The sequence below is a fragment of the Podarcis filfolensis genome (assembly GCF_964270895.1).
Source record: "Podarcis filfolensis genome assembly, chromosome: 8".
Lineage (NCBI taxonomy): Eukaryota > Metazoa > Chordata > Lepidosauria > Squamata > Lacertidae > Podarcis > Podarcis filfolensis.
Window position 1 is genome coordinate 36909872 of NC_139611.1, and position 19320 is coordinate 36929191.

Consider the following 19320-nt stretch of genomic DNA (forward strand, 5'->3'; position numbering starts at 1 on the left):
CTGGTGCCTTCCAGATGATTGGGGCTACAACCCTTCAGTTAGCACCACTGAGTAGTCCAAATATTTAGAAGGCGGCAGGTTGGGAAAATGTGTAGCAAAGATTTCGTACAACAAAAAATAAAAATAAAGAAAGACTCCTGAAAATATCTACTTGACTTCTTCAGGAGCTGGTAATATGTAGCATATACATTTATATACGTTGTACGTTAATTACCGGTATTATTTTAAAGTTACATGGCTCCACCTTGTGGCCTGAAGAAAATAATATATATATTTGAGGCTCCCCCAAATGAAAGGGACTGAACACATAACAGAAGAGTGAATCCTCCCACATTGCTAATGAGCCCCCCTTTTTTAAGCAGCATTTTTTTCATTCTATAGAAAATCACCAGGGAACCTTTGATCACAGCTCTGTGAGCAAGAGGAGAGCGCCACTCGAAGAAGCATCTCAGGCCCTAATTCGCAAGCCAAGGAAACACGTGAGTTGGGCAGCTGTGTGAGTTCAGTGCACCAGTGAGATAAGACTGGGACAGACTATCCTCACTTCACCATTTCATGACCCAGGCACCAAATAAAATTATCTCAATAAACAGCAATAAGAAGTATGCTGGTAGATTGCCGGATGTATTGTACAGAATGTCCCTGATGGATAGAGGTTGTGGGCATGTGCTTAGTGAAACAAAGGAAGCTGCCTAATACTGAGTCATACCACTGGCCACCTAGCTCAGTATTGTCTACAACGACAGGCTGTGGCTCTACAAGCTTTCATTCAGGTAAGCCCCACCTGGATATAAGAACATAAGACGAGCCCTGCTGGATTGGGCCAATGGCTCATCTAGTCCATTATCCTGTTCTCACAGTGGTCAACCAGGTGCTTGAGGAGAAATATGCAAGCAGGATCTGAACACAAGAGTACTCTCCCCTGTGGTTTTCAATGACTGGTATTCAGAAAGAGCAAGCTGGTCCAATGTGCGGCCCCCAAGGCCTTCTTTGGTGGCCCTTGGCAACATTTGACAACCCCAGCCCAGTCCTCAAGCAGAGCCGTCTTTCCCATTGGTCTTAGTGGTTTGTTGCGCCAGGGTGCCGGCCTCTCGGGGCACCCTAGTGAGTGGGGGAGCTGTGCGGCTTTGCCAGCAGCCTCCCCTTTCCCTGCATGCCCACCAGCTGCGCCCCGCCAACTATATGCCTGGAGGGCGTGCAGCTTCCCTCCCAAGCCTCTGCAGGAGGAGAGCGATCCCCACAGAGGCTTAGGATCCCAAGCCTCTGCATCTGCTAAAGACAGCCCTGCTCCCGGTCATTGTCCTCCTGCTGCTTCCTGGTGAAAGGCGGAAGATGCAGCCTTCCTGGGCTGCCTTCTTGGGTGCCCTGACGCCAGAGAGCATGTCGTCTGGCACGTTTTCCTGCTTGATCACGGCCACCACGCCGGGGATCGGGGCGGTGGGGGACATTTTCCACTGCCCCCTCCCTTGTTTTGGAGGGGTGCCGGAGGGATCTTTGCACCATGGTGCCAGCTACGCTTAAGACGGCCCTGCCCTCAAGCATGGTGCTGGGCTTTGGGAAAGAGACACAGGGCTGTAGCAGGGTTCAAGAGTCTTCCTGCCTCCTTCCCAAAGCCTAGTTAGTGCTTTCCCAGCTTTGGGAAGGCAGTGCAAGGGCTGGGGAAAGTGTTCATTAACACACACACCCCGATGCAATAAGGCAGTGTGCACCCTGTGGGTTCTGTGTCAAAGTACTCTTGTGGCCCACTTGGTATGAAAAGTTGGGCCACCCTGAGACAGAGCTTAGCCATCATGGCTGGTAGCCATGACACTGGTGTCAGGAAAAGATGCCTGGATCTGGTAGGTGCTGGAGAGCATTTTGGGACAAGCCAGGACTATACAAAGAAGAAGGGCTCTGTGTGAACCAGAATGGAAACAGATTGTTGGACATGACAGCTGAAATTCTGGCAGAGCAACTTTCAGAAAGCTGACAGTAGATGAGGAGTCTCCAGTTCAGGGTAAATCATCCCCAAGGGATGAGGGTTAAATTGTTTAGGATGGTGCAAATGGGAGTGGTGTAGAACTAGGGAATCAGTGTGCACAAGGGGGACATGACAGCAATTCGAGGAGTACAAAGCACCATAGAACAAGTGAACATGCCAAAGACTTTTGGAGAAAGACACTGTAAATACTGAAAGCATTTATATGCTAATTCTAGAAGCCTCCAAACCAAGATGGGTAAGATGGAGTTCTTGGTTTCAAATGAGAGCATATATATTATAGGCAGAAAGCAAGAATGGAGAGCCTACAACTTGCAGGCCAAATTTGTCCCATGAGGCTGCAGTTTTTCCCAGTCCTTGCACTTCCCAAGCACTAGGAATATGGTTTGCAAAACACCTTGCACTGCACTTTCCAAGTGCCCAACAACCAGCTGGCAGTTGAGCACTTATCAAATACTGAGCAAAGGACTTCAACAGGTGGGCAGGATAATGCACATGTCATAACTATGTCAGATGATTGACAGGCGAGCTGTCGGACCTCCCTTCCAAAGTTCCAAGGAAGCAGAAAGTCAGAATAAATATACAGAGTTGTTGTTACTTTTGTTTTACAATGAAGGGATGTAAAAAGTAGGACCCCCCCCCCGCAAGAATCACTTCTGGAACCTGTCCTTTGTAAGTTTTTCATAAATGCCCTGGAGTTAGGGGCAAGTAGCAAAACAACCAAGTTTCCTGGTGGCACCAAATTGATCAGGGTGGTCTGAGGAAAAATGAGATTATGAGGAGCTCCAAAAGGAGCTCTCCAAACTGCTCTTTCCCCCAGTAGTTTGCCGTTCGACTAGTGTGCGGCATGCGGTTTCTACAGGAAGCGGCTCAAGACACAGCAGGCGTAGATTGGGCTCTTATTTCCATCAGCTAAGAATAGCTCTCCAGTAGCAAAAAAGATTCCCCGTATTACACACATGCCAGCAGAGCAGAGTACCAACCAACGAACAATAGAATGATCGTGGAACAATAGGAAGGCTTTTGACACATGTCAGGTGAATGGCTTTGTGATTTGCCAGAGTGCTTTGAGATATATATATATATATATATATATATATATATATATATATATACACATACACACACACAGTATCAAGGCAGAGAAAGACAGGCACATATGATGTATGGACACCCAAAACTGTGTGCCTGGGTGAGCAATTCAGATCACCCCCATCCCAAGAATGGGGAACCCTTTTCAAACCCTACTCAAAGGCCATATTCATTTCTGGGCAAACATCTGAGCTCCATATCTCAGAGATCGGCAGACCAGAGACAAGTGGACAGAGCAACAAATGTAAATTCTAACCTTTGTACAGGAGGCTAGTTTCTACACACACTCACTGCTATAACCTTCATCCCGGGAAGCAGGAGATGTTATCAGAGTCCAAGGACACACTGACATGTGGCCCCTGGAAGGTTGCCCAGGAGGGAATGTGACCCTCAGGTTGACCTTTTACCCCACCCCTAATTTGCTATATTGTAATGTTCTGTATCACATTATTACATGGAGTGCATTGAAACATGTAGTTCCCCATTTGCAATTTGAACTGGGACAGTCTAGCAAGAGCTGCACCATCCAGCGCCACTGACCATGTGTCTCAGCTTAAAATCTTGTGGAGCAGGAGCATCCTTGTTAAGATTTGCATGCATTTTGGAGCATGAAAGATTCACAGTTGCTCAAAGACCATCTAGTGCACAATTAGCATTAAATTATTCCCAGTCTAGGCATAGAGGCAACTCAATATTTGCTCCATATTTTGGGGTTCCTTGAGCAAAAAAATAAATTAATAATAATAATATTGCTTGTACTCTCCACACTACAACCCAAGAGAGAGCAAAATTAAGTGGAGCCTTCTCCTCCTCCTCCTCCTCCTCCTCCTTGAACTTCTTACAACTCACAGACTTGCAAAGAGCAAGGATAAAGATGAGAAGCAACACTAGTGAGGCTGTAGGGATCTCAGAGAATTCAGATGAAAACAGAAAAGGGAGTGAAAACTGCTGATGCTCACGATATGCTATTCTATGGGTAGTATGCAACACTAGTCCTACTCAGAGTAGACCTTATGAAATTCCCATATTTACACGAATCTTATGTGCCATTGAATCTAATGCACACCTCTCTTTTCAAAACCTTGAAACCACAAAAGTACCATATTTGCCAAGTCAGAGGGTGTTTTTCAAGCTTGCAATCAAATCTAATGCACCATCAAATCTAATGCACACTTTAATTTCCGTGACATAATTTGGCCAAAAGAGGTGCGCATTACATTTGAGCAGTGCTTTTTTTCTGGGGGGGGACGTAGGGGTACGCATACCCCTAAACATTTCATGAATCTAAGCATTGGCCTAATTGAGGGGCAGTATTTCAATATGAGTAGGAAAATGAGAGTACCCCTAAACATTTTTTTTTAAAAAAAAGCACTGCATTTGAGTAAATACAGCAATCAAAATGTTCATTAAGTTCAGTGGGTATGCTATGTGCCACCCTAACATTGAATGCTACCCCATGCCCGGAACTAATATCAAACATGTGAATGCAATTTACATTTGCCATTGTTGTTGCTTTCAGTTTGCAAAATCATATGTAATTGATTACATTCCTCCCTTTGCATTGTTTCCTTTGCCCTGAAATGAACAGGGTGGAACAATGTCACGAATTACATAAAGTACATAAGTTGCACAATTTTTCTGCAGCAGACACTGATATGAAAAAGGTTGGCTTTGGTGGAAGATGAACTGCAGCAGAATGGAAACCACGCTGCATGCAATGAATACAGGGCAGAGCAAAAAAAATGTGTTTTGATATGCTTAGTCAGCAGTACGGCTGCTTCTGGTGCGAAGGCCCTGACAGGTTTCCAGCAGTGCCAGCTCCCAACACTGGCCCTGCATAGGCCAGACAACCCATAATGTCTTCCCTTTACAAAGAAAATGGACTTTTACATTCACCTTTGTCATGCTTTGGGGAGAATTACTGCAAGAGCTAGTAGAGATAAGCCGTCTGCACAAAGGACGCACTGTGCCAGAACTCTCATCCATGACCTTCCCAAGGCAAATGATAAATAAATAAATCACCAGAGAACAAAGCCCCAGAATGCAGGAAATGATTTGTGTGTGTGTGTGTTTAAATATCCTTATGCTACTACTTGGGGAATCGGGCCAAATCTTTTAAACCCAGGTGATTGAAGTTAAAGCATCCGGCGTTTGTGCATGAAAATGAAAGACCCAAATTCATGGGCTGGCTGGTAGAGAGCTTTAATCTGATATATCTCCAACTTCAAAATGACAATGGGCCCAGGGCTTGCTTAGGTGTGGGGTTGTCAGAGCAAGTCACCAGAGGACTTGTAGGGATAACCACAGCTATCTAGATGAGGGAATAATCATTCTAATGCCTATGACTGGTTTGGATGTCCATGCATATTACTTAACTTGGGAAAGATATTTATTTATTGGCTTGTTGACACATGTTGCACTAAATACAGGTACATGCTGACCCTACACACACATTTGTGTGGAAGAGTGTACACTTGCTGATTTGTACAGCTCAACTACTGTGTATAAAGGTATAGAAATTGTACACCAGTTGCACATTGCATGTGAATAACTGTACGAGTATACAGATCAACTATTTTGTGCAGAGGTACACAGACTGCTCATGCATTGAGTGTAATATGTGGACAAGATTATAGCCTGAGGGTTCTGGTGACCCACATATAACTGGTTCAGATATGGGTGTCCATCACCTGTCAATGGTTACATAAAGTTATGTGGTACATGTGTGTGAGAGAGAAAGAAAGAAAGAAAGAAAGAAAGAAAGAAAGAAAGAAAGAAAGAAAGAAAAGAACAAATCGAAAGTTCCTATCACCCCATGATCTCAAACGCAAAGCTTTTCAGCCAAGTCAGTTCACAAGTTCAGCCATCAGATATCAAATGCACAGGAATCATACGCAGGGCAAGCAAGTGATGTCCTCCTTGTGTGAATGGCACATGACAAATTTGCCAAACACTCTTCAGTTTCAGAATGTGAACATTATGTTGCATTTGTAACCAGAAACATAAGCAAGTGTAAGTAAACTTGAACAAAGCAAGTTTTCTGACTGGAAACTGTTTTCTGGGCCCTAAAACATAAGCTCTAGGAGGCTAGTTCCATCCCTTGCAATTCTAATTTATACCTATCAAAACTCACTGTAAAAAACATTATTGTAAAGGTTTGCAGAAGCAGGCCCATTTAGTTCATTGACTCATCTAGCTCAATTAGGTCCATCTAGCATTTCCAAGCCCTACTCAGAGATACTGGGGATTGAACCTGGGACCTTCTGCATGCAAAGCAGATGCTCTCCCACCAAGCTATGGGGAATGCACATTCACCTATCCCCTTTGAGTTCTATTTTCCACTGCAACTTTCAATGAGTCAGCTTACGGTACATTGTGGAGGGCATATCTATAACATCTACCTTCTGCTTGAGAACTTCCACTTATATTGGTCCACTCTGAATCACCGCACACGGCTACAGATATTCTGTGCTATGAACTTTTGCAATACCACTCCAAATCCTGTTGCAGACATTCCTATAACGTACTTTGCCTATATTAAAGGTAAAGGGACTCCTGACCAATAGGTCCAGTCATGACTGACTCTGGGGTTTCGGCACTCATCTCGCTTTATTGGCCGAGGGAGCCGGTGTACAGCTTCTGGGTCATGTGGCCAGCATGACTGAGCTGCTTCTGGTGAACCAGAGCAGCGCATGGAAACGCCGTTTACCTTCCTGCCAGAGCGGTACCTATTTATCTACTTGCACTTTGAGGTGCTTTCGAACTGCTAGGTTGGGAGGAGCAGGGACGGAGCAACGGGAGCTCACCTCGTCATGGGGATTTGAACCGCCGACCTTCTGATCAGCAAGTCCTAGGCTCTGTGGTTTAACCCACAGCGCCACCTGTGTCCCTATATTGCCTATATTGCTCTGTGTTTATTGCATGTTGACTAAAACTCAATAAAAATCATTTATTGAAAAGCAAGAAGTATGTTTAGCTACTGTTTTATAATCTGGCAACCAAGTGGTCCAGGCTTCATAGCATAGCTGTGTCTTCTGTTGCTGGTTCCCTTGTAACCAAACGTCTACCCCAGTCTTGCCAAGAGTTCTCCATCTGTTTGCCATGTTCTCTGTTCCTCCAGCATGGAACTGGCAGATTCCCAAAGATGGAGTTACTCCAACAAGCATGCAGAAGGCATCTTGTTGTCAAAAGCAAGTCCAATTAGACAGACACTAGAAGGACTGGGCCTCCTGTGTGTACACAGCCTTATATAAACCAGTCCCTTGAACTATCTTGCTGAGCATCACCTACTCTGACTGGCAGCAGTTCTCTGGGGCTTCAGACAAGGCACATACCCAGCCCTACCTAGAAATGTTGTGGACTGAACCTGGGACCTTTGGAATACAAGGCAGAAGCTCTACCACTGAGCAACAGCTCCTCTCCTTAAGGAGAAGCACCTTTATCCAGTGCCAGATTTACGTATAAGCTAAACAAGCTATAGCTTAGGGCCCCACTCTCTTGGGGGCCCCCAAAAAATTTTAAGGAAAAAAACCCTGGATCTACGTTTCCAAAATTTAAGACAAAAAAGAAATAAAATAAAAAACCTACAAACAGCAACAGTGTTTTGTGTTGTGTAGGCTCCTATGATGTAAGTAATGGGCCCCGCCTGCTAGCCTGCTCCCTAAAATATCCCTGGTTTGCTCATTATGAGTCTTTGTAAACTGTGCTTCTAAAGGAACTTTTGTTATTACCAAATGCCAATGTGTTTGCATTATTAAGTTTGTTATGAATAAAAAAATCATTTTAAGTTAGAGCTTAATAATTATTTCACTATTGATATACTTCTTCTTAATTGTATTTCAGTTCAACAATTACTTTGATAAAATACATATTTTGTTATGTGCAAATGGCTTCAGATACCTATTAGGTCCATAAATTACCATATAGCATATATTCAACACCAAAAAAAAAACAGCGACAATTTGTTGTTGACAAAGGACAGCTGGACATATAAAGGGCCCCATTACCTTCAGTAGCTTAGGGCCTCATGAAACCTAAATCCGGCCCTGCCTTTATCCCTTTTATTTGTTGACCAGATGAAATCTGAACTGTCCTAATTCATTGCTCTGCACCTGGTTGCGCTGTGACAAATTTACACAGCTGTCAAATCATGCAACTCTGCACAACTGCCTAGTCCTCATGGTTCCCTGCAGTTTCTGCAATGAAGGGGAGTTTTTGTTCAAGTGGAATGGCAGCAGGGAGCGCATGTCCCTGACATAGACTGCACACACACAACACATTTAAAGCGCCCCACAAGAAAAAGTCACCAAAAAACCCCATGAGAACTATGGTTTCTTAAGGGTGCTGTGAAGTGTAGCTCTGTGAGGGACAAACTACAGTTTCCAGGATTATTAGCCAGGAGGCTGGCAGATGTGTTTTCCATGTATGGTGTGTATGCAGCCACAGATACATAGCCATGGAAATGGAATCTTAAATTAATCTTAAATCCAGCAGTGGTGAACAAATGGGTGCATGAGCTGTTGGGTGAGCCACAACTATTAGCCCTGATGGCTAATTGGAATTAAGAGGCAGCATCTACTGAACACCAGTTGCTGAGAGGGCCCAGCAGGGGACTGACGTGGGAAGGAGGAGGGTGGGCTAGATGGGTCCTTGATGTGATCCAGCAAACCCCTTTGCGTGTCAGAGAAGCTTGGAAATCACAAGAAGTTCATCCAAATTTAAATACAGCAAGGCGGAAAAGTTTGGATAGGCCAAACTTCCCAAATCTGCACATACACACATCAGACCACCTGCAAATTCTACCTGTTGTATATATATATTCTACCTGTTGTAGCAATTGCAATGCCCTGTATTAGATTTTAATTTGCATTTTTATTCCCTGTTTATCTTCTATGTAGTATTGGATTGCACTGCAATCCAAATCCAATAGAATTCTATAGAATTCAAATAGTGATTGTTTTTTAGAGACACACCACAGGCCACATGCATGAAGCTTGTGCACCACTGGTGATTGGAAGACCACAGTTTAGGAGTCCCTGGGGTAGTAATTTCACAGGGACGGGGGGTTCTGTACACAGCCCTACACTGATCACTGGGTGACTGGATTTGATCCACTCTCAAAATAAGTCAAGCTTCTCTGGGACAGCCACAGTGGGTGGATTGGTGCACATCTATTTCACAAAAAACAAAGTTCTGATTTAGCAGCCTTTCTGTATTTTCTTTAGGATAGATCTACCACATCAATCACTAGAGGATTGTTGCACCCCAAGTGATGGCTATGCAAAAGTAGTGGATCTGGGTTCAAATCCTACTTAAGATACTGGTTGAGCTTGGGCTGATCACTCACTCAGCCTAACCCACCTCACAGGGTTGTTGTGTGAACAAAGGAAGGGGTGGAGAAGAGACCTCTCTACACGGTATTGAGCTCCTTGGAGGAAGAAAGGGATAAAAATGTAATCATTAATATAACAATCATCAAAAGCAATCTGAGTATTTGTTTCATGACCCAAAAGACACAATTCTCTTTGAAAGCACAGCAGATCACCCATTCAGAGTCATCAGGCAATGAGACACTGACTAGAGTGCAGGGAATGAATCAGCCCCAAGATGCTGGGAAATTTTGAAGTCCTGGATCTGTATAGAAATGTTCATCATAGTCAGTTTGTAACTCAGCTCTCTCCCTCTTTCATAGTCAAGGAAAACAGAAGTGCTTAAAACAGCTTGCCCTTTCCACCAACTGCTCCCACTACACTCCCCTTTAATTTGCAAAGAGTTTCATACTGCAATCCTAAACACAAGCTGTAGTCCTTAACACACTTATCAGTGGGGTAAGACTCAGTGGGAATCACTACTATGTTGCTGAGCTTCATCGAACTTAGCGGGTCTCACTTCTGAGTAAACAGGCATAGGCTGACACTTTCAAGTCGTAACCCCTTGCACCTTTCAAGTAAAACGTGCATCAGCTGGGACTGTCAAGGTTAGATCCTATAATAAATAATAATAAATTTTTATTTATACCCCGCCCTCCCCAGCCAAGACGGGGCTCAAGGCAGCTAACACTGAATATAAATACAGTAAAAACATTAAAACACTCACACAAAAAACAGTTGATTAAAATATAAGTTAGAATACAGTTTAAAATGCACAGTTAGCAGTAGTACAAGGAACATGATGTGCTGGATTCAAATTTCTACTCATCCAGTGAAGTTCTAGGAGATCCCAAACCAACCCTGTCACTCAATATATATATATATATATATATATTTTTTAAAAAAAGAGGAGGTGGTGGTGTTTACTTCCTTGACACTGTTTGGAAGAAGGGAAAGGAAGAGGTGTGAAGGATAAGCAAATAAATGAACTCGAGGCTTGTTTGTTGTCGTCTAAGTAAGCAACCGTGTTTCAAATCTGGGTGCCCCCGTGTTCTTTACTACGGCCACCCTCACAACAACCCTAGGAGGAAGGTCGCTGCTATTTCCCTTCTCCCGGTAGGAACTGAGGGTGGGAGCATGCGACTTGCTATGGGCCTTCGTGTGCATCGCAGGAGGGCACAGTGGGACAAGAACCTGCTTCCCACTCCCTGGCTCCGGAACCCCAAACCTTCTCCTAACCATTCGCGTAAAACTTCCACAGGCTAGTCGGATCGGTTATGCTATGGAGAAACACAAAGATGCAGAAGAGAAGATCGTATGTGTACAAGAGAGAGACTGAGAGAGAGAGAGAAGAGACTTCTCTTACCTCCTCCGTTTTTATAGCAGAGATAGGGAAATCTCCACACGTTGGCCAGATCCACCGAGAACCCGATGACCGAGAGGAGGAAGTCGATCTTCTTGCCCCACGTCTCCCGCTCAGGCTCCGCGGCGGTGGGACTGTAGCGCGGGCTGCGGGTCTCCAGAAGGTTGCTGCTGGTGTACTGTACGCCGTTCTGCTCTTTCACCAGGAGAAGCTCCACGTCCTTCTTTTGGAGCGGCGGGTCAGAGCAGTCCCGCAAGGGCGCCACCGCCGAGTCCCTCTGCTCGGGCTGGCTCAGGGACTTGGTCATTGTCGCCTTGAGACGTCCAAGAGGAGAGAGAAAGAGGGAGGGGGAAACACACACACACACACCGAGAGAGAAAGAGAAGCTCAGCGTGGGAGAGCGGAGGGGCGAAGCGCGAGTGGGAGGCGAGGCAGACTGGCGAGAAGTGGGAGCGAACGGAAGCGCCCCCTTCGTCTTCTCCCCCGGAGCGCGCAAGGGCGCTCTTGGCGAGGGCTCTCCAAGAGCGCAGCGCAAAAACGCGCCTCGGAGAAAGGAGGCGGTGAGGGAGGAGGGCATGCAAATGAGGCGGGTGTGTGAGGAAAAATGGAAAAAGCAGCGATTCGCTTTCCTGACACCCTTCCCCAGTTTTTTATTATTAATAAAAAACAAGCAAAATCCTAGCTCGCCTCCTCCACCTCGGGGGCCAAACTAAATCGGCCCCTGATTCCAGGCGCCGCCGCCGTGCACCGTCTGCGCCTTCTTCTTCTCGCCAACGGAGTGGACCCTCCTCCTTGTCGCCCATCCCTGCTCCGCACCAAGCAGGTGGCCACGGAAGGGCACAAGGCAACGGTACTCCTGGGATTCGGAGTAACTCTCCTGCCTCTGTTAGCTTCCCACCCTCAATTGGGGACTCACCGCTTTACCAAAGGCGCACAGTCGCACGTCGAGGCGGAGAGGGGAGGGAAGGGATGTTGCTCATATTGCTCACCTAAGCTTAGTGCCAGAGAGAGAGATTCTTTAGGCACACAGATAGAATGTTCAGCGTGGATTCTAGAATCGTGGACATCGATTAACAGACACAATTCGGACTGCCTACTCTTGCCTTCAGATGAGATCCCCCCCCCCCCCGTTGCTCAGGGATATCTCGTTGCCTCCCAGTCCCAGCTCACACACTTCTGCACACTTCTTACTGCACACTTCTTCTAGATGAGGGATGGGGCACCTGCAGCCCTCCAGCTGTGGTTGGACTCCAACTCCCATCAACCCCAGCCAGCATGGTCAATTGTCAGGATAGTAGTCGTGGTCAGGATAGTAGTTGACATCCAGCAACACTTGGAAGCAGGAGTGCCAACTTGGCCCCATGACCATGGGAGCCTGGGGCTGTGGGTGCCATGGTCCTGGCCCCAAAATTTGTGGGTGCTTGGCCCCTTCATGGGGAATTTTGTAGGTGCTCTGGCACCCAGGGCACCCAGGAGTTTACACCTATGCCTGGAAAGCCACAGGTTTCCACCACTGTTGCAGAAGAACTAGGGATGGATTATTCTCCCCAAGGAAGCCCACCTGTCACCTTCATTACCTGTCCTTGGGTACTTTTTTTTTTGCCAGGTCTTTGGTTTTAAATTACCTGTGGCCTCCTTCAGGGAGTGGGATGTTTTTGTCCTGCCTTTTCATAAATTCGAAAGTGTCTTTAGCTTTTACTTTGTTTTAGTTTTATGCTGGTTTTATGGTATGTACTATTTTTGTAAGTTGCTTTTGAGCTACTTTTTAAAAAAGTGACCAATAAAATCAATAAATAATTATGATAATTACTATTTCAGAATTGCTGCTCCATTTGCTCAATTTGGAGCAAATGGCCGATCCTCAAGTAACGGCACAGTTAGGAAATTGTGGAAGAAGGGAGGCATCTCTATGGAGAGAAATCAGCATTGCTGTTCCCAAGAGTCACCGTTTACAATGCAACACTGCCAGTCTTGGGATAGGGCCATCCATGCATGCCTTGTGTGTTTATTTGTTTGCCTGTGGTTACTTTAAAAATGTTTATGCTGCTCTTCAATTGCAAGAATAAAAAGAAAAATATTCTCAGGGCGGCTTACGCACACACAAAGCAAACATAGTAACTGTTGTTGGCATCTGTCTGTCTCGAGAGACAATGGAGTGCACCTCTGTGGATTAAGTCAAACCGCTGCATTAGCAGCACTTAAGTCAGGGGTAGGCAACCTAAGGCCCATGGGCCACAAGTGGCCCACGGGGGTCATTTAACCAGCCCACAAGCCGCCCCCGAACCAAGCCGCCCGCTTGGCGAGTCCCTGCACACTGCACTAAACTGGTGCGGCGCAGCGCGGGAACTCATTTCCACGGTGCTGGAAATTGTGCCTGCGCAGACGCCGGAAATCGTGGGCGCGCTTGCTCACACATGCGCACAATCTGGCCCACAGAGGGATCTCTGCTGGAGTGAACCAGCCCAGGCGAGGTAAACCTTGCCAACCCCTGACTTAAATGAACTACCCAGGGGGCAAGCATGGGCAGTGAGTATGGAGGTCCTGGGCTGCTCAGACAACAATACCTGGCTCTCTGCCTCACTGATGTGGTCCAAAGGAAAGCAGAGCAATACATTTGGCACCAGCTTGGCTGCAGGGGTTGCCGGATGGAGGCATACAAGGTGCCATCCAACAATCTTAAGGATTCCACTCTGGATTTGTTTAGGGTTTACTCCTTAGCATTTTCTTCTCCTGAAGATATCCCACAAGGGAGCGGAGGTTTAGGATCAGAGTTTCCCTTCTCCTAGATGGGCTACCTTCCTAGATTAATGAGCCTCATCTGCCCCTCACTTCCCTCTACAGCACATTCAGAAACTGTCTTCTTGACCACTGAACCCATTATTGGTCTCACCCACTCAACCCACCAGAGCCTGTCTTTGCATGCATGGGAAGTCCCTGACTTGTTTTGAGACCAATTGGCTACCCTCACCTGATTTTGCCAGCTAATCAAAGCCATTCTTGGGGTGTAGCCGCTGTCACATGCTGACAGCTTTTAGGAGGCACAGGTGAGAGCTGAATGCAATGTGGGGACCAAAGTTGGACAAACTAGCCCAGAAGGAGCATAACATGTCCTCCACCAGAAGTACTACCCCTCCCCAAACAACAAAATCAAAACATAGTCCAGAGGGTGGCTTTAATTCCTTCTGGAATAGTTATGTCATGTCGGTATGAATGGGCAAATATGTCGATTTCAGTTTCTCTTAGTGCCTCATTTTTCAAACCTTCAGTTCAGTGCTCCACATTTCCACATCAGTTTGCTTTAAAAAAACAAAAACAAAAAGTCCCAATGAAAACCCATCAGCAGTTTAGTGCAACTTTCTCCTACTATATGCATTTTTTTGGATTGCAAGCTTGCCTAATGGAATATTTGGCAAGTAATTTCCCCTAGTATGATGCATCTTCATGTGTTCTTTTCAGCAAAATGTGCATTTTTACACACACTTTTCCCCAGTACATGCATTTTCACACCACCTCCCAAAATATGGTGAAGAGTGAAGTCTAAAATAAAGCTGCATTTTGGTTTGCATATTGCTTTGAGAAGTTATCTTCATCTTTAAATGAGATCTGAAGTGAATTCCTCTCCCTGCTCCATCCCTTCATAGTCTTCATCCAACATAGTTATTCCCGTGTTTTTAGCAGACATCTGTCTGTCTGTCTCTCATTCACACAGACACATTCACAAGCTCAAACCGCAATCCAACAGTGGTCCAATTTGTGCTATAAAATGTTTGCCCTTGTTCCACTTATTGGAGTGAAGGGTAAAGAATAAAAACAAGCCAAATTCAGCTTTGAATCAGAGAGTAGGAAACAACAAAGGGTAGGGAAATCAGTTTCAATAATGCATTAAAAAAATAATGTCTGCCTAACCAATCTGTGTGCCCTGAAGGAAGTGGGCAACAGTGACACATCTCATCCCCTGGGGCAATCTAGCCCAAATCAAGAGTTTTTGGTGTGTGTGTTTTTTTTTACTTCATTGATTTCAGCCTAAGAAGAATGTTAAGCACATGTTTTTCCTTCTCATGAAAATCAATGGGATTTCAAACTTGAAGTTCAGCAACATCTGGAGGATCAAAGATTCCCCACTCCCATTCTTCATAGTTCCTAGAATGCGTATGCATGAAATGAGAGGTAAATGGCGGTTCTCAGGATTTACCTACAATTACAGTGTAAACAGAACCAGGGTTAGCCAAAGCTATTGCAGAGGAACTGTTCACACAAACATGCCTCCACACAGACACACAAGAGAGAACCCAAACACAACCAGCTATGCACTGCCTTACACAACTGTGCTTCAGATACACACTGTTAAGGTTTTGCCAGGCCCATTGTTGAGACAAATTTCACACCTTGTACATGGAAGACACATATGGAAGACACAGTCAGGCAGTGCAGCAGACTGACACACACTCTGCCATGATGATGCTGTGCACATTAGCACACACATCTGCACACTGTAGATGGAGCAAAAATTCAGTTCAGTTCACATTTAAAGGCACATCTAATTGGTGCTTTCCAAAACACTATGAGGACCAAAAACGCAGGCAGTGTTTGAAATGTATGCATTTCTCTGAATTTTGCAATGCAGTTCTCCATCCAAGTAATGTGTACAAAATGTATATATTAGGGTAAAGTGTGCAAAAGAGAGAGTGAGAGCCTATATTAATGACAATAACATACAAAAATGCATCACAGCCGGGAACATTGTTTTGCAAAAATACTTGGCAAAAATGGCATACAGAAAATGGGAGAAATTAGCACGTAAATTTTCATGAAGACATAAAAAAAACCCCCACAACCTTATATAGCAATGTGGAGAATTGAATTTCAGATTGGAAAAATGAGAAAGAAAGAGAAACTGAAAACACCAGACCCACTCCTCCCTACTGCATAAAATAGACAATATTGTTGTGTATAGAGACAGAGGTCACACCTTGCTTCTTCAAAACCCTGCAAAACTTAACCCAACCCACCCCCACAAAACCAACCCCTGCTTTAACAGAGGTCATATGAAAACTCACCAGCAGACAGGTTAATTCTCTTAGCAGAAGGCGACACTCAACCAAGATAGATGTCCCATGCCCCAAAGGTTGCAGAGCTTGGTGGGTGAGAGATATATAGGACCAGCAGGGCAGGATGAGTGTCGCAGACCCGGCTCTCCTTTGGGACCAGAGGGAAAGCTGTAGGCAAGGCACCAGAGAGCTTTTTAAACCTCTGTGTCTCTCTTCTTTCCACGTGATTGAATTACTGTATTAATAAAAACCTCCCAGATGTTTTGCCCTGGAGCATCCTGATCGCTTTCCCTTACTGGAGAAAGTAGGTTTAGCCTGGAGCAGCTGGAAGGATTCTTTTCTCTCCTGAAGGCTCAAGACTTTGGAGTGGGGAGTGGGTTTGATCTTCAGTGCATTAAGGAGGGGGTGCCCCAGAAACCCCTTCTCTCTCCCCAATAGTTGTTTCCCCTGAAGAATTTGATCCTCTCTCTCCCCCTCTCCCTCTCTCTCTTTCTGCGGAGCTTCTGGGTGGAAAAGTGTGGGCAGCCTTAGTTAATGTAATATCAGCCGCCCCCTCAAGGTAAGAAAAGTCCTCAATTGGATTTCACCAAAAAAGGGCTTAATCTTGAATCAGTCTGGACCACGTTGTGCCTAATGGGGCTTGACAGCACTTGAAGCAGTTGCAGGCAAGGGAGAAAGGGGATATAGAAAACAATCTGGCTGTGTTTGCTTTTGCTTGGGTGGGGTGGGGGTGAGGAGAATCTGGTGCCTTCAGTTGGTGGCATTGATCACCCCGAGACCTGAGATGCTTTAAACTTTGAAGAGAGGCTGGATCAGACCAGAGGATAGACAATTCTTTTTGGGTGGTGAAATCTATATATCTCCTGCTTTCTTTCTGACCTCTAGTAGTGTTGCTACTTAAAAGACTCGATGGCAGGGCACAGGCACATTGCACCAATTTGCAAAATATTTGCATGTGGATATAGATGGATCATTGAGATGGGACGCGGGTGGCGCTGTGGGTAAAACCTCAGCACCTAGGACTTGCCGATCGTCAGGTCGGCGGTTCAAATCCCCGCGGCGGGGTGCGCTCCCATTGCTCAGTCCCAGTGCCTGCCAACCTAGCAGTTCGAAAGCACCCCCGGGTGCAAGTAGATAAATAGGGACCGCTTACTAGTGGGAAGGTAAACGGCGTTTCCGTGTGCTGCGCTGGCTCGCCAGATGCAGCTTGTCACACTGGCCACGTGACCCGGAAGTGTCCTCGGACAGCGCTGGCCCCCGGCCTCTTAAGTGAGATGGGCGCACAACCCTAGAGTCGGACACGACTGGCCCGTACGGGCAGGGGTACCTTTACCTTTACCTTATAGATGGCTGTGGGCAAATTAAGGTGGCAAATGTCTGGGGTCCCACAGCACTCAGTTCTTCAACGCATTCAGCCACCCTTTAAGTGAAGAGCCCCTCCACACCTCCTTTCCGTTGTGTGGGGATTGTTTGGTTTTATTGCATAATTGTTGATATTTTCAATATATTGCTTATGACTGCTTTTGTTATACATATGTTTTCTAATTATGTAACTCTTACCATGCTGCAAGCCACCTTGAGCATGGTTTTAACTATGAAAAGGTAGCATATAAATAGACAGTGGTGTTGTTTAGTACTTAACCATGTTAGACTACCTTCGCTTTGCTTATTGGGTAGGTTTCTCTCTCGAGAGGGTGGGGAGCTTTATTTATTTGGCATACAGAAAACAGGCAGATAGCACCCCAGGAGATGGTGTCGTCCTTCCTGCTGTGAAACAAGTGGTTGTGTTTCATCCCTGCCTTTCCCTGCCTCACTGCACCACTGGAGAAAGTAGGACATTTTTGTAATGCTTGCTACATTTACAAATGCAAAAGGAGATGGGGAGAGACACAGCAGGCACTCCTAGGTGGAGAGAGAAGTGGTGTTCACACATTGCATCCAACTGGTGTACAGTCTGAGTACATGTGTGCACGGATAGTTGAGCTGCCCAAATCAACAAATCCCTTTCACACAAACATTTATACATGCATAGAGACAGGTTTCACCTGCATTCAGTGTAATACATGAACAGCCTCTAGAGCACATAAAAAGAGCCTGCTGGATGAGAACATATGAATATAGGAACAAAAGAAGACTCTGCTGGATCAGGCCAATGGCCCATCTAGTCCAACATCTGGTTCTCACAATGGCCAACCAGGTGCCTATAAGAAGCCTGTAAGCAGGACTTGAGAACAGGAGCAGTTCCTTCCCCTGCAGTTTCCAGAAGCTCATATTCAGAAGCATTACTACATTTGATTGTGGAGGCAGAGCATAGCCATCATGGCTAGCAGTCATTGAGAACTTTTGCCTCCATGAATTTGTCTAATCTTTTAAAACCACCATTGGTTATCAGTGCCTTCCATCGTTTAACAATGTGCTCCCATAGTTAACTCCCATCAACCCCAACCAGTATGGCCAGTGGTCAGGACTGATGGGAGATGTAGCCCAGCAGTACCTGCCAACGTTTCCCACCCACCTCTAACTAAGACTCTGCACACATTGGCAGCTTGAAATGCAGTGAGATTGTTTACCCTCCAACTGTGTTTCAAGTCACAATCTTACCTTGCTGTATGTACCGGAGATGGGCAGGGATGTCTTCATCTGAAGCCCATTACCTGATTTGTTTCCTCACCCTGAACTCCAGTTCACTGAAGCTGTCGCTTGTGCATGTGCTGTTATCTGAGCATGTGCCATTGGTGCCTGGAACGCACACACATCAGCTTCCATTTTCAGATCAAATGGAAACTGGTTGGAGGGAAAGGGCATCCAGTAGAAGTGTTTCTCAAGAAGCTATATAGGACACCTTTGAACTGTGGCAAACACCTTGGTTACTTGGCTTCCAGCACCAGTGGTAGAAGTGAACTAGAGACAGAGTAAGTAGGAATGTGTACACAGCCCAAGAATATCTTCACCAAGGGTGCATGCACTCCTGGGAAATAATCACATTTGTTTCCCTGGTTGCAATGTATGTCCTTCTGTCCTGTTTTCTAACATTCCTTTCATACTCCTGTACTTGTTGTTTTACAGAACCGGAGCATTTTGACCAATATGCCACATGTTGTGCTATATTTCATTTGCACCAGTGGGCGTGGTATGACACAACAGTGAACATCATTGGACAACATAGCTGTTCCCCCACCCTTTCATACATGCGTGCTCCTCTTTTCCCAGGAAAGAATGGTCTGCCTGTATACTGGTCCAGATTCTGTCACTTTATTCCCCTTGTTTTTCAGGGTTTTTCCTGAAATCAAACAACACAGGAATGAGTCTTCAGCATTGACTTCCCAGAAGTGGCTTTTATGTCCTGTGAAAGCTCAAAAATACTATAGAAATTAACAGCTAGGGAAATGTCGGGGAAGTGGACCAAACAGCTGTGTGAAGGCAGCCCAAATGACAATGCCCAGGATTCTTTGGGAGAAGGTATGGCAAGTA

General features: G+C 45.6%; 1 protein-coding gene across 1 annotated transcript in view; it reads right to left on the reverse strand.

Moving 5' to 3' along the window:
• SLC6A2 (solute carrier family 6 member 2) overlaps positions 1 to 11821 on the reverse strand; it is a 54899-nt gene extending 43078 nt beyond the window's left edge. The window contains exons 1-2 of the mRNA XM_083626049.1: positions 11718 to 11821; positions 10805 to 11114 (exon numbers count right to left, since the gene is read on the reverse strand). Coding sequence (XP_083482175.1) covers positions 10805 to 11108 — 304 coding nt within the window. The 5' untranslated portion in view covers positions 11109 to 11114; positions 11718 to 11821. The remainder of the gene's footprint in view (positions 1 to 10804; positions 11115 to 11717) is intronic.
• Between the last annotated feature and the right edge of the window lie 7499 nt (positions 11822 to 19320).